Below are 25,095 nucleotides of genomic sequence, written 5' to 3' on the forward strand. Positions count from 1 at the left end.
TCCCAGAAGCGCGAGATGCTTGATGCCAAATTTAAGGTTTTGAGTTGAGCTGTTGAGCTGTTCAGCTGAAGATTAATTTCTATCACGGGAAAGAGCCATGAGGGATAAGAGCCATACACTCATCACGTCTGCGGTGGCGCTACGCCACCTTCAGCCCTAGCATTCCATCTGTTCATCGTATTCCCAACACTGAACCCGATTGATTGATTACGTGGATTACGAACGGAGTTATTGCCCCTTGGCACGAGACTGTTGCGGATTACGTCTCGGATTTAACTTGTGGTGGGGGCGACACCGAGACGAAAACTATTCCATGGGCCAAAGTACTTTGCTATCGCGAGCCAGACTGTACCATACGATAGCACGTTAGCGTATACTTGGCAGCAGGCAAACCGGCATCTCTCGATTGGTGGTGACTTGCTTGACGTTGGGCTGAACCACACACGTGGAAATACACTCGAGTACCCTATATTGACGCATATTTATGATGAGATTAACTACCTTTAATAAACCTATGCCGGAATCATTTGAATAACGGCACCTTGGGTCTGCTCGTGTCTGTTCGCAAATTCTGGGTCAACTGAAAATGGAGCATTGAATCTCCAGTCTGCTTCACGACTAGTACTGTTGCAATTGCCGCACTCCCCCCTCTCCCCACCATCAGGAATAATCTCTCACATCACCGACTCAATCAGGCATTCCCAACCCAGACGTCAAAATGTCGTCAGAAGGTCTGCGAATCGGCTTTGTGCCGGAGCACTTTTCAACGCCCATCCACTTTGCTCAGAAACACTACGGTCTCGATGCCACACTGATACCCTTCCCCTCCGGCACTGGACACATGATCACCGCCATCCGTGCAGGAGAGATTGACATCGGCATCGGCCTGACGGAGGGATGGATTGCGGGACTCGGCAAAGAAGGAATTGAAGGCGACGGAGGATATCGTCTTGTTGGCACATATGTCGACACTCCGCTTTGTATGTGATGCCTCAAGAAGGATTGACCCTCCTGTACATGGGCCAACGCCGCTAACACGCAGCTAAACTCACCTACTTGCAGGCTGGGCCATCTCGACGGGGGCTGAACGCCCGGAAATCACATCCGTGGCGTCTCTAAAAGGCGGCAAAATCGGCGTGTCCCGCATCGGCTCTGGGTCCTACGTGATGGGCTTTGTCCTCGCCGACCAGCAAGGCTGGCTTGCCGACAAGACTCACTTTTCCGACACGGTTGTCCTGCATAATTTCGAGAACCTCCGCAACGCAGTCAACTCTGGCGAGGCCGACTTTTTCATGTGGGAGCATTTTACGTCCAAGAAGTACTACGACGCTGGTGAGATTCGCCGCGTTGGTGAAATCTACACTCCATGGAGCAGCTGGAAGATTGTTGCGTCTACCAAGTTGACCAAGAGCGGGGATGCGCGGGTGAAGACGCTGTTTGAGAAGCTTGACCAGGGCATCAAGCACTTTAACGAGAATCAAGACGAGGCAGTCGAGTATATTTCTACGGAGCTGGGGTACACGGAGCCGGATGCAAGGGAGTGGCTAAAGACGGTCAAGTTCCCGGCTCACACGGAGGGCGTGAAGGATGAGGTTGTGCGAAATTGTGTGAGTGTGCTTAGAAAGGCTGGTGTTTTGGTGGAAGGCAAGGGCTTGGATGTTGATGCCATGGTTGTAAAGGTGTGATACTCGTCAGTTAACACATACAATAGTAAAAGGCGTGCATCGCCAAGTGAAAGCCATGTAATCGTCTCTGTCTCAGAGCACATACGCTGTGGTTCTAGTGACTGAACCTATGGGACAAGTTAAGTTTACATACATTTGAAGCAGGCCTAAGTTTGCAGAAACCTGAGTAATGTCCAGGGCTGTACTTTGTATACCATGAACTTGGCAAGCCGTATTGCAGCTGGTGTCTAATGATCAGGTTTGGCCCTATTGCTAAATATAGTCACAGTCTGCAGTTGCTCCGAACGCCTTGGCATTGGTGGTACTAACCTACTTGTGCCGTGATTAGGTTATTATGAATACGTGAGCCATCTTGCCCTGTGGGTATATCTCAAAAGAATCACACCATGGCACTGCTCAGAGAAAGCACGCCCAGCTTGACCGCAGCCTCGGTGGACCTTGTGTCTTGGACTCTGTCTTGGGCTCTGCGCGAAGCAGCTGGGCAGATTCGGATCTTGTCCAGACATGGACACACCTGAGCGCCCGTCATTGGCCCAACGATTGATTGATGGCTAACCCGGCTGCCGCGGGAAGTTGCTGGTGCCTTGGCCCGCCGCTTAACCCCCGAACGTCCAGGGTCCCGGGCACCCTCCCAGCGAATGACAGCGCTCTCAAATCCAATAACGGCACCAGACCTGACTTGACTTGACTTGGCCGTCGGAAAAATAGAACAACTGCATGTGCCCATGGCGCCCGACATTGGAGTTTAATCTCCATCTCCATCTCCATTTGGATCAGACCCTTTTGCATTCTCCAAGTCAAGTTTCCCTCATGCAGCCCGACCTGGAATACAGAGCTTTCCGACCGAAATAGAATATCTTTTTCGCTTCATTCGTTTCTATTTGCAGTTGCCATTCAGTTTTAATTGCGCCCTTGGCCTTGTGCCACCGTTACACATGTGACCTTGTGCCTCCTTTTTCCCGCCCGGCACTACGGAGTACATCATCCTCAAAAACGCCTCAGCGTCGTTGTCGCCAGTCGTTATCGCTGCCGCCGCCAAATGAACTACCATGGCGACTTCAAACCTACGACATGTTGGCGAAGACGCCTTCGATAGCTCCGCTGATGCAGCCGACGCGAGTCATAGGCGCTTGCCCAGCGGCCATAGGGGTGAGGCGGTCGAAATGATAACGTCGACGGATTCGCTGGGGTCGCAGTCGCCGTTGCCGACGAAACGGCCTGCACTTTTGGCTCATATGGGCCTGGGAGGCGTGGCTAGAAGGACACTGGGCATCTGTTTGCTACTGGTGACGGTTTTCCTATGGACATTGTCCAATTTTCTTGCGAGCGTGAGTAGGCCATCCTTGGACTCGTCTCGTTTCAAACAGGGCTAACCGGCCGCAGTTCATCTTTTCCGACCACACATACGACAAGCCATTCTTCCTCGTCTACATAAACACCTCCATCTTTGCGATCTCATTGGTACCAATGTTTACGAAATACTTGCTCAGGAACGGCGTACGGGGCATGCGCCACGACTTGATTCAAATGTGGACAGAATACAGACAACAGAGCTCATATACGAAAGCCGCGACAGAGGACGACGACCTCGACAATGAGAGATTGATGGCGGGCAGCGAGACGGCTGTAGAGGCCATCCCCAGACTCGACGAAAAACTAAGCTTGCGCGAAACAGCGATTCTCAGTTTGGAATTTTGCATGCTTTGGTTCTCTGCCAACTACTTTGCATCGGCGTGTTTAGAGTACACTAGCGTGGCGAGCGTTACGATTCTCACGTCCACAAGCAGCGTGTGGACATTGGTCTTTTGCGCATTACTCCGCGTCGACCCATTCTCCGTGCGGAAACTCATTGGCGTCTTGGCCTCACTTGTTGGCGTAGTGTTGATTTCGACTGTTGATTTGACTGGGAAGAGCGACGAGAACAGAGGATCCTTCCCGCACAAGACAACTGGACAGATTGCCGTTGGTGATTCAATGGCGCTCCTCAGTGCCGTGATTTACGGCATGTATATTACGGTGATGAAGAGGCGGGTGGGTAACGAGGAAAAAGTCGATATGCGGCTCTTCTTTGGCTTGGTGGGCGTGTTTAATCTTGTCTTGTTGTGGCCTTTATTTTTCATCTTGCATTGGACCAATATCGAGCCTGTGAGTCTGCTTACCTCTCACTATGAATGCTCGCCGACTGACGCTGGGTTTAGTTTGAAATGCCCCCATCTGGCAACATTTGGATGATTATTATTGTAAGTTGACCCCTCGTGGACTGAGACATGTTCAGGACTGATAATGCTCAGGTCAACTCGCTGGCCTCATTTGTCAGTGACATCGCTTGGGCGTTTGCTATGCTCTTAACCACTCCGCTGGTCGTGACTGTTGGGCTTTCTCTCACCATCCCCTTGTCTTTGATCGGGGAGATGATACAATACGGACAGTACTCAAGCTTTATGTATTGGATCGGCGCAGTGGTGGTATTCATGTCATTTGTCTTTATCAATAATGAGAGCATGGAAAATGGGGACAACGAGGAGAATGGTCGGGCGGAACGGTGAACGGTATAAACAAGCATAGGGGCTTCAAGATAGCGCTTGCGTAATTATGACGATTTCGACGACGGCGAATGTCTCGCAGACTGCATTCTGCCATGACCAGAGCCTTGGAAACCAGCTGCCGGCGGCCGGCCAAGGATGCCAGGCACGAGAATTTATGCGGTGACCACGTCTGGCAGTTGCAGTGGACCGCCAAATGACCCATTCGGATTCATCGCCGACGACCCCAGCGCCCTGCCCCACGCTCACCAAGTGAGGTCGTACTGGTTTGTCGCTGAGCGGATCTTGCAAGGGAGAGTACTAATGTCCATCTTTTTTCTTTTGGGCCGCAACGTCTTTATTCTTGTTATTATTGTTAGATCGCATAGCGTACCCAAATTACAAATGCCTAGCAGACAGTGCAAGTGGAGGAGGACCAGGCATGGACGCTTAGTCTCCCCGATGGCGCGCGAATTCCTCGATCTGCGGAGCCTCAGGTCCGTAAAAGTGGGCGGCATTAACAGGAACAAAAATGGGATTTGCAGACATTCATGGCATTCTGTGATTTCCATCCGACTCTCCATGTTTTATACGAGTGCTACCTCTCCTGCCTCTCCTGCTTCTCTATCCTGCCAACTCCACCAATACCGACTCTTGGCACTCAAGACGCCTTTGCTGTCTGCGGCTATTCAAGATCCGCAAATCGGTAGCGAACATTGAACGCAGTACGGGCCCGACTCCCGAGCAAACCCTGGTCAAGTCAACTTCGTTTCTGGGCCCCAGGTATTAAAGCTGAGGCGATTTCAACACAGACCAGCGCAGCGGTCGAGCCCGGTGACAGATGATGATATTTTCCCGTTGTTCAAGTCGCCAACTCTGAACATCGAGGCCAACCTGCCGCTGTTCATATTCGCTGCTTCAGCTGCGGTTTCTCGTGGTCTGAGTTTCATGGCTGTACTACGACGTCGATCTATACAACGCAGCATCACAATGTGTTACCACTGCCTCGTTTGACAGTGCCGAGTGTCAATGTCGCCAAGTTGGACCTTTTATCTGACAGGCCAGTGAGGAACAGAAAGAAATAATGTAAAATAGCAAACGCAAAACAGATTCGACGTTGCACCCAACTTGAGAGGAACTGAACGGACAAAACTGGTCTGCGTCAGCAACCTTCTCCAGCGCATGGGCTCTTGCTACCTATTGATAAATCAAGGACATTCTTGGTGGATGGCGACCAAAGTTTCACAAAGTAGATATTTTTATACGTTGGGAGACTGGAGTGCTCTTCGGAAGTGCTTGACAGACTGTATTGGAGAAATCCGAGCAAAGTTGGGCTCGACTGGGTAGTTACTACCGTTTTCGCCACTCCATGCCCCGACTCGGGCCATTCTGCATCTATCAGGCAATTTGAACTCTCTTCAACTCGTTCGTGCCTATGTTCCCTTCTGCCGCCAAACGAACCTAAGACGAAGAATTCCAAGTTGCAAAATAGCCTCTTCGCTTTCGAAAAATTCCCTTGTTTTCTTTATTATAGAAACATATCTTACACCCCGGAATAAAGAAAACGCCATGGCATCCATTCCTCTAGATTCGTTTCGCCGGGATCGACCGCTGGCCGAGTCGATAGCTGTCGCCACGCGAAGTATTCACGCCAGACTTAACAAGCTGATTATTGAAAGACTTCCACTGGCTTTGCCGCCACAGGCAGGGGATCCGTTTGTATATGCTTCTGGCTTACTGCACATCGCCCCTATTTATACGACATTCGAGTCATTATGGAGCGGTATTGCCCAGAGTTCTCTGGAGTATGGCGAGTATAGCCGAGATGACTGGGGCGGATCAAAGCCTAGTAAACCGCTTGTTTCGGATGGACTGCGAGAAATTTTGAATGTATTACACATTCCTGGCTTGATGCGCGCGGACCGGCTCGTTGCGGATATTCAGTCCATGACGGGATGGACGGATGCCGCGACGAGGGAACAGCTCGAAATGATTAGCAAAACAGGCCATCTCGCGGAAGTCGTCAGCCACATCAAGCGCGCCATCAGGAACAAGCCTCATGTTCTGCTCGCCTACTCGTACATCATGTACATGGCGCTCTTTGCCGGAGGGCGATTTATACGGGCCACGCTTGAGTCTGCGGGCAACGATTTTTGGGATACGACAGCTTCTTCTGCAATGCCAGCACCCTCACGGCCAATCCAAGACGATTCTGCGGACAGCACACAAAGTCATACAACCGAGACATCGACTCGCCGCTACCACGGCCGCCTGCCGCTTCGCTTCTTCCACTTTGACACCCCCGAAGACGGCGAAGACTTGAAGCGAGACTACAAGCAGAAGCTCGCAGACTGCGACGCAACGCTCAGCTATCAGGAAAAGCACGACATTGTGCAGGAGGCGAGTTGCATATTCGAAAACCTGGTCCTCGTAGTCGCTCAGCTGGACACTGTCGTGGCCGCAGGCCCGATCAAACCACCTGCTGACAGCCCAACCTCTGTCGAATCTGCCGCCACCACCATCAAACACCCCTTGATACTCCCACGCTTCCGGGATAGCGTGGATGTCGCAAAAGAACGCAGTGCAAGGAGATCGTCGAACCGAATGTCAGGCATGTCAAGCGGCAGCGGCAGCGACCGCGAAGACGACCCCAAATCAGGGGAGAGCAAAACGCACGCGGCCGACATGCCCGAGGAGGCACTCCCCTCCGAACCGCATAATCACCCAACCATACCCTCCACCACCGACATGGAACTCGGCCCCGCGTCGTCCAAATCCGTGAGATTCGAAAAGACACTCCCTCACCCCGCACGAAGCGACCTCGGCGGCGTGGCGGACTCGACGGCAGACGTGACCGAAAGCCTCAAGATGGCCTCGAAGCGCCTTCGTCGAGAACACGTCGCGAATTGGGTATTGGGGGTCGCAATCGGCATCATCGTCGTTGGGGTCCTCTGCTCGGGTCGCCGGGCCGCATCGTTGGAGTTGTAGACAAATGATCCTTCTCGAATGCCTGTCGTTAAAAGCCGGCGCCCCAGTCTACGGGGCTGGGCACGGCGGATTCTTGTCATCGGGCTTGGTGGCACAAGCCGCATCCTTTCATTGCTTTTTTTTCCCTCCTGGCCAGGGGACTCCATGTACATAAGCAGGCACGAGCACACGATGGCGGCATTTGTGGCGTCCCCCCCCTTCTCGCCCAGCCGAAGTATTTCGGCCTCGTTTCCGGTGATAGTCAAGCGAGCGTCAGCATTGGGGTATATTTGGGGTAGGATCGTTAAATCTGGCGATGGCGGCTGAGGTTTCACAGCATGATGGGCTGGAGAGTCGGGGTGACCTTCAAAGTTCCTAGTGTACAGAGTAGCATTACGGTAGTAGATGATAGCTTTGCATGCAAACACCATTTTTCATGCTTTTTTAATGTCGAAATAGAACCTTGGAAATATCGTTTTGTAAACTTGCCAAAATATCATTGTTGCTATGCTCCTGTATGCTATTCCAGCGCCATGGTAAAATCACGATGTGCGTAAAGTCATTATGCTTCATCATCGTCCCAAGTAGGTCCTACCTCCGCCCATCCAGCCATGTGTCGCTCGCCCCCAAACTCACCCACCTGCCTGAGATGTCTTGCCTCAGCCTCATTCGCCTGCCACTGCCGAACAAAGTAGTCGTCCGAGGCGGTCACCAGCTTCCCGTCGTGCGACCAGTTCAGGTTCGTCACCTCACGGGAATGCCCGCGCACTAGGGGCGTGCCCACGCGAAAGATAGGAATAGGCGATGATGACGGCCCCGTGCCCGCCGACGCCGGCGTGTTTGCGGAGAAGGATTGCAAGGGTGTAAGCGCGCTGGTACTCGTGCTTCTCTCGAGGTCATGTGCGTGTTTAGCGCAGCTCGAGTACAGGTAGCCCTCGTCGGTGGGGAAGAGCACCGCGCAGCTGTCGGTGCTGCCGACGGCCAGGAGTTCATGCTGGTAGTTGTTCATGGGGGTGCGGTGACGCAGGGCACACTTGACGTAAAAGGACGAGGCCCGGAACTGGTCGTGCTTCAAGCCGTACAGAGGGCCCAGCCCCTCTGTCCCGGTCGGCCTGCGTTTGGGTGCAAAATTGTCAAGTTCAGGGGCGTGACCGAGCATCAAGTGTGTTGTAGAGTATGCGTATACGGTGCTGTCTTTGCAGACGGCATAAAGGCGGGAGGCGTCGGTGCTGAGGGCCAGGGATGTGATGCCGTAGGACCGCCATGCGTGGGACATGGGCTGCGGCGTTATGGCGAGGGGTGTCTCCTCATTTTGACGGCGCGGCTTGATGTATCGCGTGTCCCAGAGTTTGATGGAGGCATTGGCCTCGGAGGCAGTGAGGAGGAGGTGTTCCCTGCCGGGGGGGAGCCATTGTATGGCGGTGACGGAGGCTACAGATGTTATGCCCTGTACTCTGCGTTCGTGGGCATTGTCGATGGTGTTGATTGTTCTAGCAGTGATGGGGTCGAGGGTGGTGTCACGGTTACCGGTGCCGTTGGGGTTGGCTGTTGAGAAGCAATGTATTGGTACTTGCGAACAACGCAAATCCCATATTTGGACACGGCCAGCTCGATCTGATGTAGCGAGAGCGGTGCCGTTGGCGGTGCCGGGCTGGAAGGCAACTTGTCGGAGGGAATCCCAGTGTCCACCGGCCAGTTCAACTGCGACGGACTGTGTGACCACGTCGACGATTTTGCCGGTCCGATCTCCACAAGCTGTTGCCAGTCGGAAATCATCCGTGGACAAGTCCAAATCCATAATTGCATTATCGTGGACTTTGATATGGGCATCTACCTTGGAGTCGACAGGCCCATCAGCAGTAGTGGTATTGAACAGCCGCACAAAGCCTTGCTCATCGCCAATGACGGTCACAGGAGCATTGTGACAGCTTGCAAGGCTAAAGGGGATCGTATTTCCTTGACTAGTATATGAGGTACAGTGGTGCGTGTCATAACTTTTGCTATAAAAGGGAGCCGTGAGTGCCCTAGGGTCGCCAGCCGGAAAGTTGAGATATTGCTTGCCAGAGTGAGAAGCAAATCCGTGCTCTCGGTCCAGTAGCTGAGCTTCAAACCCACGGCCTCGAAATTTGCGAATGGGCTTTGGTCGATAGCCTTCGAGTGTCTATGGCATCTTAGGAAATATATCAAAGGTACGTGCGTTTTCAGACATACCAGGTTTGTTCTCGGTTCAGACGATTGAATGCAAGGGGCAGCAGGAAATGGCTTTTCTTCCGTGCCGGTGATACTTCCACTGCGACTAGCTTTAAAGAAGTGACTCTTACCTGGCGGTTAGCATGCTTCAAATAAAATCAGCCACTGGTACCGGACACCCACCAAAGTGGCTCGCCGCCTGTCATCTAAGCCTTCTCTTGTATCTGAACGAGCTTCTACCATTTGCACATCGCCATCCCGTGACATGTGGAAGCTTCTTCCTGGAAATTGGAGTGGTGGAGGAGTCGAGTCCTCATCAATCAAGCCCCGTCGCCGTTTTCGGACAACTTGACAGTGATCAAGTCGTTTTCTTTTCTCTCCTGCGCCATCCACTTGCCCCAAAGCCTCAGTTGGTGACGAAGGACATATAGGGTCCGAGCTGAGGACATCACTGGCGAGTGATTGGGGTGAAATAAGTTGACAGTTGGTAGCGGATGCATCAAGACTTCGTAGAGCAGCTCGGCTTTCGGGTGGCAAGTTTGATCGAGGCGTGAAGAAGCGGCCAAACCTTCTAGGTGTGACGGACGGATTCCGTCTCTCCTTGCGACGACCCGTTCTGGTTGGTGATAGAAAAGGGTTTGCCGGAGAAGAGCTCATGGTCGGGGGACTCGAGGGCAATACGTCGGGGGCAGAAGAGCCATGGTTACGCATTCTGCTCGTGACGAGCTCGGTTAAACTGGGCGATTATGATATTGAATCGAACTGTCGGATTGAGGGTGAAGGAATTATAAATTAACACAAAGGCTCTAGAGTAGACGATTTCATGGTTTTTTTTAGAAGTAAAGGATACGAAAGAAGTTGAGGAGGGAGAACCTGCAACAGGGTCGGTTTTGTTCAGGATTCAAGGATCCATGGTTGAGGCTGGGGGTGGAGATGTCAGGCGAGACGCGGTCAGAAGACGCGGACCGTGTAAATGAATCTCGCGTCAACCCGCAATTAGCAGGGGATGGACGTTCACCAACGGCAGTCACTGTGTTTACAGGCGAGTCTCGCGCCTAAGCCACATCCAAGACCCCCTACGGAGAGGAGCTGCAAGCACCAGACTTGACGTCACACGCCGATTCCAAGCAACTACACATTACAGCGCTCCGTACGGAGTGCTGGGCCGTAAATCGGCAGTTGATGACTGGAGCTTCAGCCACAGGCGGGTGATTGATCTCCTCAACACATCCCTCAATAACTTGATCCTTTGTGAAGAACAATCTTTCTCGCAGACGATTTACCCAGAGAGCTGCCCCATGACCTCTAGGAAGTTCGCCGTTGCCCACCGAATAAAGTATGCCGGCTGTTAACATTGAAAATTGTAATTATTTACGCCAATTTCAGCAGCTGGTCCGATCCACCAATCCCAGCACTTGAGTCGCAAAGCCACAGTGGCACCCCAGCACAAAGCCCCAAGGCTCTGAAGTATGGTGCCATTTACAAACCTGATTCACAATCAGCTACCAGACCTTTTGGCCAGATCGCTGACTCTCCCACCGCCAGATAACTGTTTCTTTCATCCATCCGAGATCGTTTCCTCCTCCATCTTTTTTTCATGGACTGCCACCATTCTCATCTCGCCTTGTCTATTTAGCCTGTTATCTGTGACTGTGCATCGCAGCTCCGGCACAACATGTGCCGTTTCTTGGTAAGGCAAAGGCCGCATCTTCGCGGCTTCTCCTCCGACGTCGGACATGGGAACTGACAAGGGAATCCGCGAACCAAACAGGTGTACAAAGGTAGCGACGAGATTCTCCTCTCGAAACTGATTCTCGACCCGACACATTCTATATTAAAGCAGTCCTTTGACTCCCGCCTACGTCTGGTACGCCACCCCGTCCCAGGTTGCACGTCCTCAATCCCATTACTGACCATGGCCAGGACACTCGTAGGGGTCAAAACAATGCAGACGGCTTCGGCATAGGCTTCTACACAGATCCAAAACTCGGCGCTGCGCCTTGTCTCTTCACATCCACCATTCCGGCGTGGAACTGCACAAATCTGCAGCGAATAGCATCCAAGACGGCATCACGCCTCATATTTGGCCATGTACGCGCCACGACCGAAGGCTCCTTGAGTGAGGATAACTGCCACCCCTTTACACACGCCAGTTTAATGTGGATGCACAATGGTGGTCTCGGCGGCTGGAAATACATCAAGAGAAAACTCGGCGACCGACTAGCGGATAAGTGGTATCTCGAAGTAAAGGGCGGTACAGATAGCGAGTGGGCATTTGCCTTATTCCTCGATACTCTCGAACGGCTTGGTCATAACCCTAGCTCGTCGCCCGAAAACGGCTTTGGACCGACCGTCCTGCGTAAAGCCGTCGAGCAGACCATTGCCCAGATCAACGAGTTGACGGATTCGATCCCCCAGGACGTCTTGCAAAGCGAAGATGTTGACACCAGGAGTTTGCTCAACTTTGCTGTGACGGATGGCCACAGCGTCATTTGCACGCGATACATAAGCAGCTCCAAGGACGAAGCCGCCAGCTTGTACTATTCGTCGGGGACACAGTGGGCCACGAGGACATCTGATCCGAATGACCGGCAGTATCAGATGGAGCGGAAGGACAAGGGAGCCGATATTGTGCTCGTCGCTAGTGAGCCGCTAACTTTTGAACGAGGTAATACACTGTAATGGACGCAACCATTGATGGTGTCATACAGCTAACATGGCCAGAAAACTGGGTAAACGTCCCTACAAACTCCATCCTCACCATCCACCGCCAAACAGTCATGACACACCCCATCCTTGACAAGTACTACGAACGTGACCCCTACCACGTCCGTTCCAGCGCTTTTGTCCAAACAAAGGGGTTGGTTTCCAACGAAAAACAGCCGAGTGGTACGTCCATCAGCATTGGCAGTGGCGCAACACCGTCTAGCTTTGACGGCTACAGAAAGCTGGCTGCGCAGACGCTTTGCTCCAGGAGTATAAGCCCCGACTTGGCCAGACGCGCCCTTACGCCCCTCTCCGCAAATGAATCACGATAGACGCCACGTCTGCAGGAAGTGGACTCGTGTGTTGGATTGTATTTTCGCCTCCAAGAATATCTACTGCATGATAAAGGGGGGGGTTTGTAGGCGTTGCGACCTTGCGTGGGAAGTATACTGTGCAAAATTTGACTTTGTACCGCTCAGGAGCGATGCTGGAACTAGGGAAATATACTCGACACGTACTTCTTGGCACCTTTGCCTACACTTCACGCATCCCAATGCACGTAGGCTGCTCGACTGCCGCCGGGGGCCACGTCTGCTTCTCGAACAGATCTGCCTGGGACCATTGTGACTTCCAAGCCTGAGCAAATTTCCATAAAGAGCAGACTATGAAGTATCTCTATATTACGTTTTGGCTTTTACGGTCGTTCTCTGGCTTGGGTACAGCCAGGCATATTGTGTTGCCGTCACCGAGCCCTACCTAATGTAATGCTTGCTCAATGAGTTGGATAGGTCAACAAGGAAAAGACAGTCGTAATGAAGTAATTTATTTACGCTTAACTGGAACAGCGAACGATTGTACACACGCCTGAGCAGTTGGACTACCCATTGTGGCAGACGATTAGGCCCCATGTGGACAAACCTCGAAGTATATACTTTGACCGACAACAATGGCCCAACGAGGCATTGGCCGAACACGACGCCACGACTCCATCCAGCGATGCGTAAATGCGCAATAGATTCGACCGCTGTAGCGTCGAAACGCGCGACAAACTTGAGACTTGCCCGTCGTGGGATTTCGGCGTGCAGACCTAACGGTAGCGAGCGTCAATGAGGAATAGCCACAAATGTTAATAGCGCCCATGAGGCAGTCGCCAACCATGGCGCAGTGGCAGATGGCCCGAGGGAGAACGATGTTATGCCCCTTCGAAAAGGGCTTTTTTTGGGCGCGTGCCCATTTTCCCATTTTGTGCGGCTCTTTTGGTCCTTGTGGCTGCCGTCGATATTAATCTCTCTGTTTCGGCCCTCTCGTTCGTGTGGGAGACATCAAATAATCATTCTTTCTTTTATTTTTATCAGACATACCCGTCCACAGACAACAGACATTACCAACATTTCTGCCAGGTAATTCAAACTACATCTCTCTGCAGGCACCTTGGCACAGCACGACGCGACTTGTACATTTTGGCTACTGTTTGGTGAAAAAATCGTCATCCCTACACCGGGCATAACCCCCAGCTACTCTAGCACAGGCTCCGCGGTCGTGTTTGATATCATCTCCAGCACTACAAGCATCGACATTTTATTGCCCATTTGGATAAGGCAGAACCACGGTCAACTGGCAAGTAGTCAGACGGGCAAGATGCCGTGCTGCATCGCCACGCTGCACTATCTTGCATGTCAGCACCACAAGCTTTACAAGCTTCGTTGCACGACTTATAGATGCGATCTGCAGTCCATCTGCCCCCGGAAGCTCCAGCATGTTCTTGTGCAAGCCAAGTGTAGATGGTCATGCGAAGAATGCCTCCGTCGTCGATACAAGGCCGAAGACGATGAGCGTTTCAACACGTGGGCCGCAAAGATGAGGAGGCTGGCAGATGACGGAAACTTGAGCGAGGAAACATGGAACTTTCTTGTCCAGAACACTGAAGAAAGAATTGATTTTGTAGAAGCTAGGCTGCAAAAGGCGCGCAAGAGCCAGGTCCTTGAAATTCAACGGGCTGAAAAATGGCTGCGGGATTATGCATCGACAACTCTCGAATTACTATACGGAGAGGAGGACTTTGATGATAGCGATTCATACGATACATATGACGAAGACGAGTCCATGTCGGGACTCCAAGAAGAGCAGCCTCAAGTCTCCCGCCTGGATGATTTTCCCATGCAAGATTCGGAACCCGAACAACAAACAGGGGGACAGGAACAGCAAGAAGAGCAGCACGACAGCGTCATGGAAGATCAAGCGGAAATATCCCCAGACCCAAACCACAACAAATACAAAGCAGAGAAGCTGGCTAAACTCGACAACTTGCTCCTGGCTCAGAAGCACGACTTGATCATCGTCCGAGATGCATCTCGAACCGTCAAGGGCCAGCAGGCAGATGCGGCTCCTGAGGATCAGCCTCCCAGCTCGGCCGCTGCCTCCAGCCTTGGCACAATGCCAGCCGGTCAAACACAAACGCTGGCCCCAAGGCGTAGTGATTCACCAGCCGTCCCCGTTTTTCAAGGGGCATATTTGGATGGGATGCGTGCCCAAGGGAGATTGTAGCCGTCAAGGCTTCTGCATTTGCCATTACGTTGCTGCCATTTGAATCGCAAGGGGGATACGGATGTGAACGGCCTGTGTCGTCGACCCCCTATCTCCTTTTATCCCGCCCCTTTCTTTTTCACCTTTCATGTACTGTAATGCGGGCGTTGACTGGGCTTCCTTCCCCTGATAGGATCAGGTTTGGACGGTGCCATGGAAGCGAGATGCAGGGCCCGTTCGGCGTTCGAAAGTTGCTCCAGTGGACACAAGAACAACGAGCGGCATTTGTCGCTGTGATTTCTTGGGCAGACTGCTCAAGTAGTTTAGTAATAAATTGGCAGCGTTGATTTTCAAAAGGCCCTCCGTACTTATGTATTTACTCGACCTCGGTGATCTTGGCATACACCCCCCTTGAGTGACAGGTCCGCCAGCCCTGTTGATGGCGACGGCCCGGGAGTCTGAATGGACCCCGGTTATTGCCCCCCTCGGCACTTCTACAATGTGCATACCCAGGCATGTATTCATGGGCGTGTCCCGTTGTTTGATATCAATTACCTAAAGTGGATCGATACAATAAAAATATCACTTGTCAGGCAGGGACGAGGGTTCCTCCCGAGGACGCTCGAGTCGGACATCGATCGATATCGGTGTGGGAGACCGTGGCCATGCCTCGGTCAACAGTCTTGGCGTACGGCAATTGGATCAGGATGCCGGACGGAGCGGGTTTACGAAGGGGGTCAGTCCTTGCAGGAACCTGAAGCTGCAGTCTTGGCTGGGGCTTGAATCGAAGAAGCCTTGGGTGTCTGGTTGCATTGACTGCCAAGCATCAATTGCCCGGTGCTATCCACTCCCCACGATAGTCGATGACTCGATATCCCGTATAATATTCAAAGCTCCGTAATGCCACCTCCGTAGACCACTCTTTTTGTCGGGGCACTCGCTTTTGGAAGTTGCTCGCGATTTGGGTTTGCACGGGAACAGTCAGGCGGTAGCACATCCACCCTCGGAGGGACACGAGGCTCTGCTGTGCAGGGCTCCAGGGCCGACCTGGGACACGGCACGGGATCACTTGGTACCGTTGACGCCTTGTAGCCAAAGGCGTCTGGTCGCAAAACCCTCTTTGTGGTGTGCACAGACCGGAATCTGCGAAGCCCTCAACACAATCCAGATGGGAATTTTCTACACCAATCGCGGCCCTGGCGCTCTATTGTGCGAGTGACGTGATTGCATGTATGTACGGCCGACGGCCGCGCGCCGCCGCGTGAGCACAATTGTAACGTCACTACGCGGTATACCGAGTGCTTGCACAGACAGTAGTACTATGCAGCCGCTGCAACCCGAACAACTCCCACCACTTGACATCCTTGAACATTGGCAGGGGTGAGTCCCAGTTGCCCTGCCATACCAAGCACTATACATAGTCGAGTTGTCTCTGAATAGGCCTAGGCAGAGACTCACAGCCGATAGACAGCCTTGGCAGTTCGTTCCCTCTGCGTCTTGATATCATCCCACACACTATGAGCCAGGAACTTATTATTAGACGCTGACGTACCCCGAAGCACGTTTTGCCAGCACCAGCATTATTTACGCACAGCCATGCCGAACAAAAGTCCTTTGGCAATCATGAAACGGCCTTGTGCGGCAGGACACATGCGAGTCATTTTGACAGAGCTCGACTTCGACTTCGATACGGCAACAGCAGGGCAAATCACCCAGAATCGAGGACCGCCAAGTCCTGATAAGCGTACGGCGAGTCCTGGACTGCCGGAGGCGGAGAACGGCCCTGTGCGTAACCAAAGTCCCTTGCAGCTGCCTTCTCGGTTCCAATTGAGGCAAGGTCGGCGCGAGTCTGGCGGTACACCACGTTGGCATTTGGCCTCAATGCTGCTTGATTTAGGCCTGGCTCTCCCAGCACCCAACAGTGTGGATGGCCCGCCTCGCCCGCTTGTCTTCTCCGCCTCGGAAACCCGTGCTTGTGCTTGCATGTGGGGACAAGAGCCGACATATCGTGGGCAAAGCGTATTTGGACACAGGCCAGCTGGTTCCATCCTGCTGTCGCGAGCCAGGTTTTGGCCTCCAACCTCAGGAGGCGCGGAGAACGACTGTGTCCCCGGAACGCTCGAGTTTTTCGGGACTTCATTCTTTCGGTACCGGGGGAGAGGGGAGCCGTTGGAGAAACTGGCCTACACCTTGTCCAACTGCGGAGACGAGGGCATCTTTGGTTAGTCAATTAAGTGTTTTTTTGCCTTGCCCAGTAATCGCCTTCCTCCTAGTGTGCACACATTACCCAAGACATACAGAACGAACTGCTGCAGGAACCTCTAGTTCGGGGGACAGCCGGATCACCACATCAACTTCACCGGCATCTACCGTCTGCCCACCGATGGTCAGTAATCAAGCTCTTGCTAGTATCGCGATAGGGAAGTGACAAAGCTCGCTTGGAGAACGACACGCGGGACCCACATGGCGCAATCTTCTTCCCGGATTTAAGTAATCATGATTGTAGTTTGATGTCCGGAGCATTATATGATCGTCAACACCTGTGGGCTTTTCTCAATGCTCGTTTCTTTCATTCGCTCGAGACGCGGATGCGTGCTTTTTGTTGGCTTGTAAAGCAGGCGAAGCAGGCGAAACAGAGCCAAAGAGGAATGGACTCCGAGGCAACGTGACTTGAATCGACCGATACTGCCAACTAGTGACTGGAGCATTGAATGGTGGGAGGTTAAAGGGGGGAAGACCAGATGAAGGCTGGGATTCTTTTTTCGAGAGATTGTTCAGGAAACTCTTTGCAGATCATTATCCAGGGTTTTGTCGCGACAAGTCCATGTGGCCCGTTTGTGGTGTCTGTATGTACTGTCCTCGTCTACTTCTCCCTTGCCCGTGGTGACCAGAGGATTATAGGCACATTAGGCTGTAGTTTCCAGTGATGCGTACGATACAGCCAATGGAGGTGTCTCGATTCGGCATTGCAGCCACGCCTGGTGGCCATGAAACCGCCAGACTTGTTGTTTCTGTGTGTGTGTATTCTCGACCACCAGGTGGTTGCGGGAGGGGCGTGTCCGAATCATTGGAGAAGACAACCACACGGACTGGGTGCGATTTGCAACTAATGTCGAGCTAGTTTGGTGGAGATGGGGGTGAGCCCAGTCAGCAAATGGCTGGGGATCGACCCCAGGCGTGCAGTTACGTACGCGAACGAGAGGCACATGAGTGCAGACAGCGTCGAATGGCGGGCGTCCTGGGGTGTCGTGAGGCTACGGAGACCAGTGGTGCCAAGCACCGGATAACCCTCGGTCGATAATGGCTGGTGTGCCCCAACCCTTGGCCACGATGTCTCATTGTTGATAGGATGCCGCACTTGCGCCTGACATTGAGGATAGGCCCGTTGATGGCATCATGTGCAGCGTCAAAAATGCCGACGTTGTGAGATATTGTCAATATCAGCGACGATGGGAGGAGACACGGGGACAGAGCGAAGTCGCCCGTGAAGCTGTCTCAATGAGGTCATCAGTGGTCCGAAAGCGTCGACGTCGACAAACACACAGGATTGAGATCGTGGTCTAGTAGGGTTTAACCAGGCTGTGGAAGGGGAGCAACCAAAGATGCCGAAGGCTGTTCCATGGTAGATCCTTCCGAAGGTTGCTGGCCTGTGACATTGAGGTTGCGAGTTTTCTCCGATGTCAATGTTCTCTTGTCTCTTTCCTTGCTTGCCTGGAGCAGAAGCATGGTTGCCGCCTTCCCCACCAACGCCGAACCAACAAAGTTGAACAAACCCACCACTCACAGCATTTCCACGGCCTGCCTCGAATTCATCCGGCTACACCAGCACCAGCATTTCAACTTCACCTTCTCCTTGATACTGGTGCCAGCCGCTGCATGGGTCAAAGGGCATGGCTCCAGGAACAGCGGCCAACTAGCCACGGTGAACCAGTCATCTTTCATCGCCCGACCCGGCTTTGGATTCGAACGGTTCAACGCTTGGCACTATCCCTGCTACCCGTTTCATGCCCAATCATGCCACGAGTCACCCCTCGAGCCGGACAGTGTGTTCCTTGTACTATCCTCCTTCAATTTTCATCTACCGCCTCTTGTTCTCGATGACGTGCGTCCGAAACAGCTGGATCAAAACTTTATATTGCACCACGGCTATTGACGACCTCCACATTCTACAATCTGGCCATGTGTGAGTTGGCTGATCCGCCGGCATGTCTCGGCCGATGGCGACGCCGCTCGACCAGCTACACCTCAACCTAGATTAGTAAGTTGTTACAGACCACCAGTTCTCCCCGATCCCCAGTGAAGGGGCACGGAGTCTTGCTAACCAGGGCAGTGCTTGTCCATGATGTCGATTTAGCTTCTGATGCGACTTGTATTACATCTAGACCTGGCGGTGATTACAGAGCCCTGCGAGCCCACCGCGTTATACACCCGGCCGGTCACTCTGCGGCGTCCTTGTTGGGACTTTTCCCTGCTCATGCCCGGTGATGACCTTGCTTGCCGCCTCGGAGTATTGTACCAAAGCGGACTCCAAATGCTGCTCTATTGGCACTGCCCCATCTAGGAATCCCCCCACTTGGAAACATCACTTATCAGCAAATCAGCCACAGCAACAACTCTAATCGACATTGGGAATGGCAACAGCCAACAGGAAGCACAAACCGCGTTTGGACCATCAAACAGCCTTGCCCTAGGCCGGTACTGCCACCATTCGTATGTACACTCGACGGGCGAAAGGCACATACTCCCAAGGCACAGCAAAAAGTGGCGCCGCTTGCTCCATCTTTCAATCGAGTGGCCCATGCCATCTTCATATTTCGTTTCATCGAGCTCTTGACATGTTTTGCGTGCAAGGTGGTCATGGCTCAGCCCTCTCCTCGTGGGGTTGAACTTCGTAATACTTTGCGCCAGGTCGCGGAACGGCGAGCTCGTCAGCTGGCCAAACTCGAGGAGTCCTCGTAATCAGTTCCCCCGCCTCTGATGTCAGTCCGTCGCGCTCACCCTACAGAAGGTAGGCGCCACAGCCAGGTCAGGAATCAGCATCGACAGCCAATTAGCGCCCGGCTTGAGACTTGAAAGGGATGTTGGTCGATCCAAGCGTTAGAAGTCTCAGCCGACTGGTTTTCTGGAAAACGCCTCCGCTAACCCCAGTCACGCCAAGTCTTGGGGTGCGTGCGTTTGTTCCTGAAGCTTCTCCAACACGTCAATCTAGCTTATGTATGTACACCTGTACATACACATGCACGGAGTAAATATGCCAGTCAGGTGTGCACTCCGTTTCCTTTCCACTGATGCCGAGTTTATAGCTCAATATGCCTCTTTTCGCTAATGGAGCTCGTTTGGAGCTGGAACCTTTTTGTCCCATGCCCGGCCATGGCACTTTGAAGGGCTCGGGGCATGGGCATGGGCCTAATTCCATCCCCAAAGCACACCATTATCTTGCATCTTCCGCATTATGCGAGATAGTGCAGTCTCTCAGTAATATCAAGACTTGTTTGCTTTTGACCCTTGCCTCACCTCAGCTGGCCTCTGACAGCCTGTCACATTCACCAAGGAGCGTTGCCTATAGAGGGGTGTCATCCGAAGTAGCGGCGTGCTGTTCGGAGCTGCAGAGCTGCAGCCATCCGAGGCCGGGGAGATCGATATGGGGACTCACCAGGAACCAACCGTCAACATGATCCGACCCCACACTCCTTATTAGTGCACAATCACCAGTTTGATCTGAGCTTGTGAGAGATTCGTCGTGCTAAAAGAACTAAACGAAACAGAGCATCTCGTGATGCCCAAGAAGTTCGCTAACTGTAGAAGGGACGTTATCGGAACCTCGTCAGTGCAAATCAGTGTCGAGGCACATGCCTTTTAATCAGGCACAACAAGAGCTGGGATGGCGCATCATCTTACGGCGAATATGCCGTGTTCGACTCCGCAGGCTCCCCGGCTCACGCTGCTGTGCGAGCGAGCTTGCATAGGCGTCTACTACTACCTCTTGGCGAGTCCAAGGCATGACGGCCCTTGATAGGGAACGAGTACAGCACCTATTGGGCAAGTCCGCAGTCAACACAGCAAGCACGTCATCAAAACTAGCCCTGGCCGATATATGCATTTTACGAGAAGCCAATGCTGATGGGGATGTCTGTCATCAAGTTCGATTTGAATTCACCGCCTGAGGTGTTGTCTCCGTACACCACCCCATCACCTCTGGCGCGTATGTATGTACTGTATGGTTCAAGTAAGCGGTGACAAGGCTTGCATAATGGTGCTCTGCAGTTCCGAGTACATGCAGCATTGCTCTCTATTAGTTGTTACACAGCCAAGCTCGTGACGCTGCGGGGTCCCTGCGCGATAAGGCCCGCCCGCTTCGGCCATACCCGCCGCCAGCGAAGCCGCCCGTTGATGGCACGTCGCCTGAAGCGAGATTTGAGGCAGAACGTAATACGAAGCACAATGAAATTATGTTGCCATTGCCTACCGATATTGCGGTGACGGGTCTGGCTATGGACTAAGGGGTACGGAGTACAGGCCTACACAGATTGAGGCATTGGGTACGGAGTACAGACAAGAGGCACGCACTTGACCAGGCCCCTAAGTGAGTCGATATGGGACCATCAAGAAAGAAATAGAGAAAACTACAAGTTAAGTGAGTGCTTATATACATCGTCTCTCTGTAAGGAAATTGGTGGGCGCAAGGGTAAAAAAATAATTTGATAGGTATCATTCCATTGTGTATTTGCTTTCGCGCATCGTGTCAACGTAAACTAAACCAAAATGCTGGCGGTGGCTAAAAATACATGCCCAGATTCACTGCCTTTTCTCCTGTTCCACATGAAAACTTCGCTCACCCTCCTAGATGCCATGATTTGCGGACATTCAATGAAAACAAAACCTCGACGCAAAATAGTTCGCCAAATAAACAGATGCCGCATATGCTCTCATTTCGATGTGTTGTTGGAGCGCGTCGCCGCCAATGCTTATTCTCATCTCTCGTCCAGACCTCCGCCCCCAGAAAAAGGTGTTAAAAAAAGGGTTAAAAAGTTAAATAAAAACAATGCCACAAGATTGCTACGTAAAGTTTCTAGTGCAGATGGGGTATTCCTCAAACTCCAGTGTTCCTTCTCCAGATTTCTGTCCCTTTAATCATTTTTTTCTTTTTCTTTTTTCTTTTCTTTGGACTAGGTATACTTTGGTTTTGTCCATATTTCTTCTGCATCATGTGGGCGCTGAGTGTACGAGGCAGGACCTACAGTGGAGCCTCAAAACATGATCCACTCGGCCTCAGCTCCAGGTCCGCCAAAGCACTTTGCCCAATTGAACGGTCCCCGGCAACCGGCCATCTTAGCCGGGCCGGACCTGTGACGCAAGTCGGGTGTGGCGGCATTGAACTCACCGGCCCACAGTTTCTCCAGAATGTCCAGGGCCGACAGATTGTTCATGTAACCAGACCGGGCCATGATGTCGCGGCATTTGGTTCGCACAATGTTTTGCTGTAATTCATTGACGCACTCAGAACCCGCGACGAACAATGGCCAAAGGAGAAATTTCTCGGCCGTGCTGCCGGCGTCGAGGCTGGTGGCGTAGTAGACAACTTGACTGACTAGGTTCTGGAAGTTTGTGTGGCTGGATGGCGTGCTCGGACCCGCAAGGCGCTCGGTGTAGAGGAGGGCGGCATAGCGGAAGGCCTCTGACAGAGATCCAAGATCTCGAACCTGGGATGGGCAGGGAGATCCCGGCAACGATGCCGCAACTGCAGCTGCGTCAAACTGCCAGTTCTGCAACGCCAGTCGTGCATCTTTCCATTCGCGCCAGAATAGTGATCGACTGTCATCAAATGCGGCAGATGTGCACATGGCAGAGGCGAGAATCTCATCGTCATTAAGTGTCGTACCAAATCCGTTGCCGTCAAAGCGGTGCGCGGGTATCGGGTACATGTCACTGAGCTGTTGTGACTGTTGGTGTTGTGGTTGCTGCTGCGCGTGTTGGTTTTGTTGCATGTGAACACTGCCCACGCTGGTGATACCGGCACCGTATGGGTGTCCAACCGGCGATCTAACCATCCGATGAGTTGGTGCAGTGTCAGCACTTGGTCGACGAGAAGATGCCATGTTTTGTACGGGGCGATGTTGCGAAAGTAGATTCAATCTACCGAGCTTGCTAATCGTCTTGAATAATTCCCTGTCGCAGCCCACAAGGTTTTCTGCTCCGAGGGGCAACAGCGGTAACCCATCATCCACGGCTGGGGCAAGCTGGGCCTCGCGGTCGTTGATGCTTGCCGAGATGGCGTCAAAATAGGTAAACAGTGCTTCGATCCATGCCGAGCCCCTGGAATGGCCAAACTGTTCTGTTCGCATGGACAAGATCTTCTTCACACCAGCAAATTGGGTGTGGAACTTGGCCACGCCAGACTCTACCATGCGATAGTGGCAGAGAAGAAGGATAGTGGCTAGGACAGAGTCGTGTGTAGATTTAAGCGGATCATTCAGATGCTCATTGAGAAGGTTGACCGCCAAATTTCGGTGCTGAAACTCTTCGGCCAATGAAGGATCATCTGGCTGGCGATCACCGAGACTGTCGATGGCATTCTTTTCCGTCGTGAGCTTCTCAAGCAGTTCCTGCGTATCTTGCCCAAGACTCAGTTTTCTCTTCATTCGCAGATTGCAAGCCGATAGGGCGCAGATAGCATGCTGAAGGCTTTGGCTGTGAACCGCCAGCTGAAGAATATGATCCCGAAAAGGGTTATGTGGCCCATCAATATATACCATGGAAGGCGCAATAGTGTTTTTGTAATAGTCCATGAAAAATGGCATCCTCGCTGCGAGGTCCGGGCTAACTCGCAAAGGGTCAGGTTCTCGAAGCGTGGTAGGCCACCTGTTGGACGTGTGTTCGGATTGCGGTGACTGAAGTTCTTCTTCGCGTTGATGCGAAGATGATGTCCAGCTATTGGCAACAGGGCTGCAACTTGAATTGTATACGTCGATTTGTGGAACACCTGCTGCCTCATTAGAACGGGAAGGCTGGACAAGGCGCCATGTGATGCTCACTGAGGCTGTCACACTCCCGCATCAGCTTTTGGCTCAGGTGTGTGTCGAATGGGTCCAAGTGAGAGTTGATACTCGAGCTATGTTCTGATGCGGCGTATACCAAGCCAGGACACGACGTTGGCACACGAGTGTGGTCTAGGACTAGTCCTGAAGGAGGACTTTGGGAGACGGGAGAGTGCTGGTTTCTCCCGTATCCATCATAAATTACAGATGATCCACTACCAAAGGGCATTTCATCGCGAGAATATGTTTGGCTAAGAGGGGAAAGATAGTCCACATCGCTTACAGAGTCGACTGATGACGATAAGCCATCTGTAATAAGAGGCAGGGGAAATTTGGAGTATTTTGGCGTCGCGTCTGGCGAATGTACAAGTCCACTGGAGTAATGAATATTGCCCCAGCCATGTTGAGGAACAGTTGCTGTGCCGTTCTCAGGGTGGGACATGGAAAGATAGTCGTATCCAGGTCCAGGATATGAGTTTGCTGGAGTTGAGACGGAATGCGTCACTGACGGGATATCGATAGGCCCTCGGTGTCTGCGGGCCTCTTCCTGCTCTGCCCAGTGAGCGGCCATAACAGCCGCCGTCGAGTTGGCACGGCCTCGAGTCACGGGGGATTTCTTGGGCTCTCTAGATACTGGAGGAGCCTTGGCGATGGGAAGAGAAAGTCCTCGAAGCTTGCCTCTGCTAGCAACTCCAACTCCCCAGGTGAGCTGAGTCTTATATCCGGAGCATTCATTTCCAATTTCGAGACATTGAGAGCAGTATGGCCGTCGGCGATCACACTTGACATTTCGTTTCGAGCAAGTGAAGCAGTCATCCGCAGCACCTCCAGCTGGAGCACGTCTTCTGCGCTTGCGCACTGCGGCTGCGTCTTTGACTGAGACTGTTTGTTGGGAGAGAGGAGCTGTCATGGTCACAAGCCAAACCTCGGGTTTTTGTCTTCTTAACACGAGTAAGAGGCCTGGTGTTGTGTTTCGATAGTGCTTTGTACGAATATATTGATAACGAGCGAAGTAGCAGGGCGTACGATGAGAGTAGTTGCGGCCGAGGTGGAACCACGGGGCAAGTGTGTAGAGATGTTGAAAGGACGTGAGGTGAAGGATGGTAGAGAGGAAAGGAAGTGGAAGAGGAGGAGGCAGAGGGTGAGGGTGAGGGTGAGTAAGAGGAAGATTTGCAAGTATAAAGAGTCCAAGTCTATGTGCAAATGAAATACACCGGCTGATGCAGATGTTGTATGCAGAGAAAGGAACTGGGTGGTAACACGGTTATGTATATTAAGAGACTCGGATAGTTGAGAGCCCAGGACTGACTGATAGGGAGTGACAGTGATGGTCAGGGCCACAAGGAGCGGCGGTAGGAGAGGTGCTCGCGCCTTGAAGCAAGCTGACCAGGGTCTATCTGCATTTCTCCATACATCCCATCGAGAAACTAGCCAGGGTGTGTGCTCGTAGACGATGGGATGCTCGGT

General features: G+C 52.5%; 8 protein-coding genes across 8 annotated transcripts; 6 read left to right on the forward strand and 2 right to left on the reverse strand.

Moving 5' to 3' along the window:
- Window positions 1-718: 718 nt before the first annotated feature.
- G6M90_00g062300 (uncharacterized protein) lies at window positions 719-1,685 on the forward strand (the record flags this gene model as incomplete). The annotated part of the gene is made up of 2 exons (XM_014687160.1): window positions 719-980; window positions 1,063-1,685. The coding sequence occupies 2 exons, from the start codon at window positions 719-721 to the stop codon at window positions 1,683-1,685; spliced, it is 885 nt and encodes a 294-aa protein (XP_014542646.1).
- A 1,049-nt stretch (window positions 1,686-2,734) lies between these two features.
- Window positions 2,735-4,231, forward strand: G6M90_00g062310 (uncharacterized protein; the record flags this gene model as incomplete). The annotated part of the gene is made up of 4 exons (XM_014687159.1): window positions 2,735-3,013; window positions 3,069-3,830; window positions 3,884-3,925; window positions 3,977-4,231. 4 exons carry the CDS (start codon window positions 2,735-2,737, stop codon window positions 4,229-4,231), a joined length of 1,338 nt encoding a protein of 445 aa, XP_014542645.1.
- A 1,545-nt stretch (window positions 4,232-5,776) lies between these two features.
- Window positions 5,777-7,195, forward strand: G6M90_00g062320 (uncharacterized protein; the record flags this gene model as incomplete). Its single annotated transcript, XM_014687158.1, has 1 exon — window positions 5,777-7,195. One exon carries the CDS (start codon window positions 5,777-5,779, stop codon window positions 7,193-7,195), a length of 1,419 nt encoding a protein of 472 aa, XP_014542644.1.
- Window positions 7,196-7,736: 541 nt separating this feature from the next.
- On the reverse strand, window positions 7,737-10,021 carry cdt2 (Cell division cycle protein cdt2; the record flags this gene model as incomplete). Its single annotated transcript, XM_014687157.1, has 3 exons — window positions 7,737-9,335; window positions 9,386-9,490; window positions 9,548-10,021. The coding sequence occupies 3 exons, from the start codon at window positions 10,019-10,021 to the stop codon at window positions 7,737-7,739; spliced, it is 2,178 nt and encodes a 725-aa protein (XP_014542643.1).
- A 1,018-nt stretch (window positions 10,022-11,039) lies between these two features.
- Window positions 11,040-12,402, forward strand: G6M90_00g062340 (uncharacterized protein; the record flags this gene model as incomplete). The annotated part of the gene is made up of 4 exons (XM_014687156.1): window positions 11,040-11,054; window positions 11,136-11,231; window positions 11,288-12,032; window positions 12,089-12,402. 4 exons carry the CDS (start codon window positions 11,040-11,042, stop codon window positions 12,400-12,402), a joined length of 1,170 nt encoding a protein of 389 aa, XP_014542642.1.
- A 1,306-nt stretch (window positions 12,403-13,708) lies between these two features.
- Window positions 13,709-14,614, forward strand: G6M90_00g062350 (uncharacterized protein; the record flags this gene model as incomplete). The annotated part of the gene is made up of 1 exon (XM_014687155.1): window positions 13,709-14,614. One exon carries the CDS (start codon window positions 13,709-13,711, stop codon window positions 14,612-14,614), a length of 906 nt encoding a protein of 301 aa, XP_014542641.1.
- Window positions 14,615-16,216: 1,602 nt separating this feature from the next.
- G6M90_00g062360 (uncharacterized protein) lies at window positions 16,217-16,819 on the forward strand (the record flags this gene model as incomplete). Its single annotated transcript, XM_066130739.1, has 1 exon — window positions 16,217-16,819. One exon carries the CDS (start codon window positions 16,217-16,219, stop codon window positions 16,817-16,819), a length of 603 nt encoding a protein of 200 aa, XP_065986900.1.
- A 5,021-nt stretch (window positions 16,820-21,840) lies between these two features.
- G6M90_00g062370 (uncharacterized protein) lies at window positions 21,841-24,538 on the reverse strand (the record flags this gene model as incomplete). Its single annotated transcript, XM_014687154.1, has 2 exons — window positions 21,841-23,573; window positions 23,626-24,538. 2 exons carry the CDS (start codon window positions 24,536-24,538, stop codon window positions 21,841-21,843), a joined length of 2,646 nt encoding a protein of 881 aa, XP_014542640.1.
- Window positions 24,539-25,095: the final 557 nt, after the last annotated feature.

The sequence above is a fragment of the Metarhizium brunneum genome, chromosome 3 (assembly GCF_013426205.1).
Source record: "Metarhizium brunneum chromosome 3, complete sequence".
NCBI classification, from domain to species: domain Eukaryota; kingdom Fungi; phylum Ascomycota; class Sordariomycetes; order Hypocreales; family Clavicipitaceae; genus Metarhizium; species Metarhizium brunneum.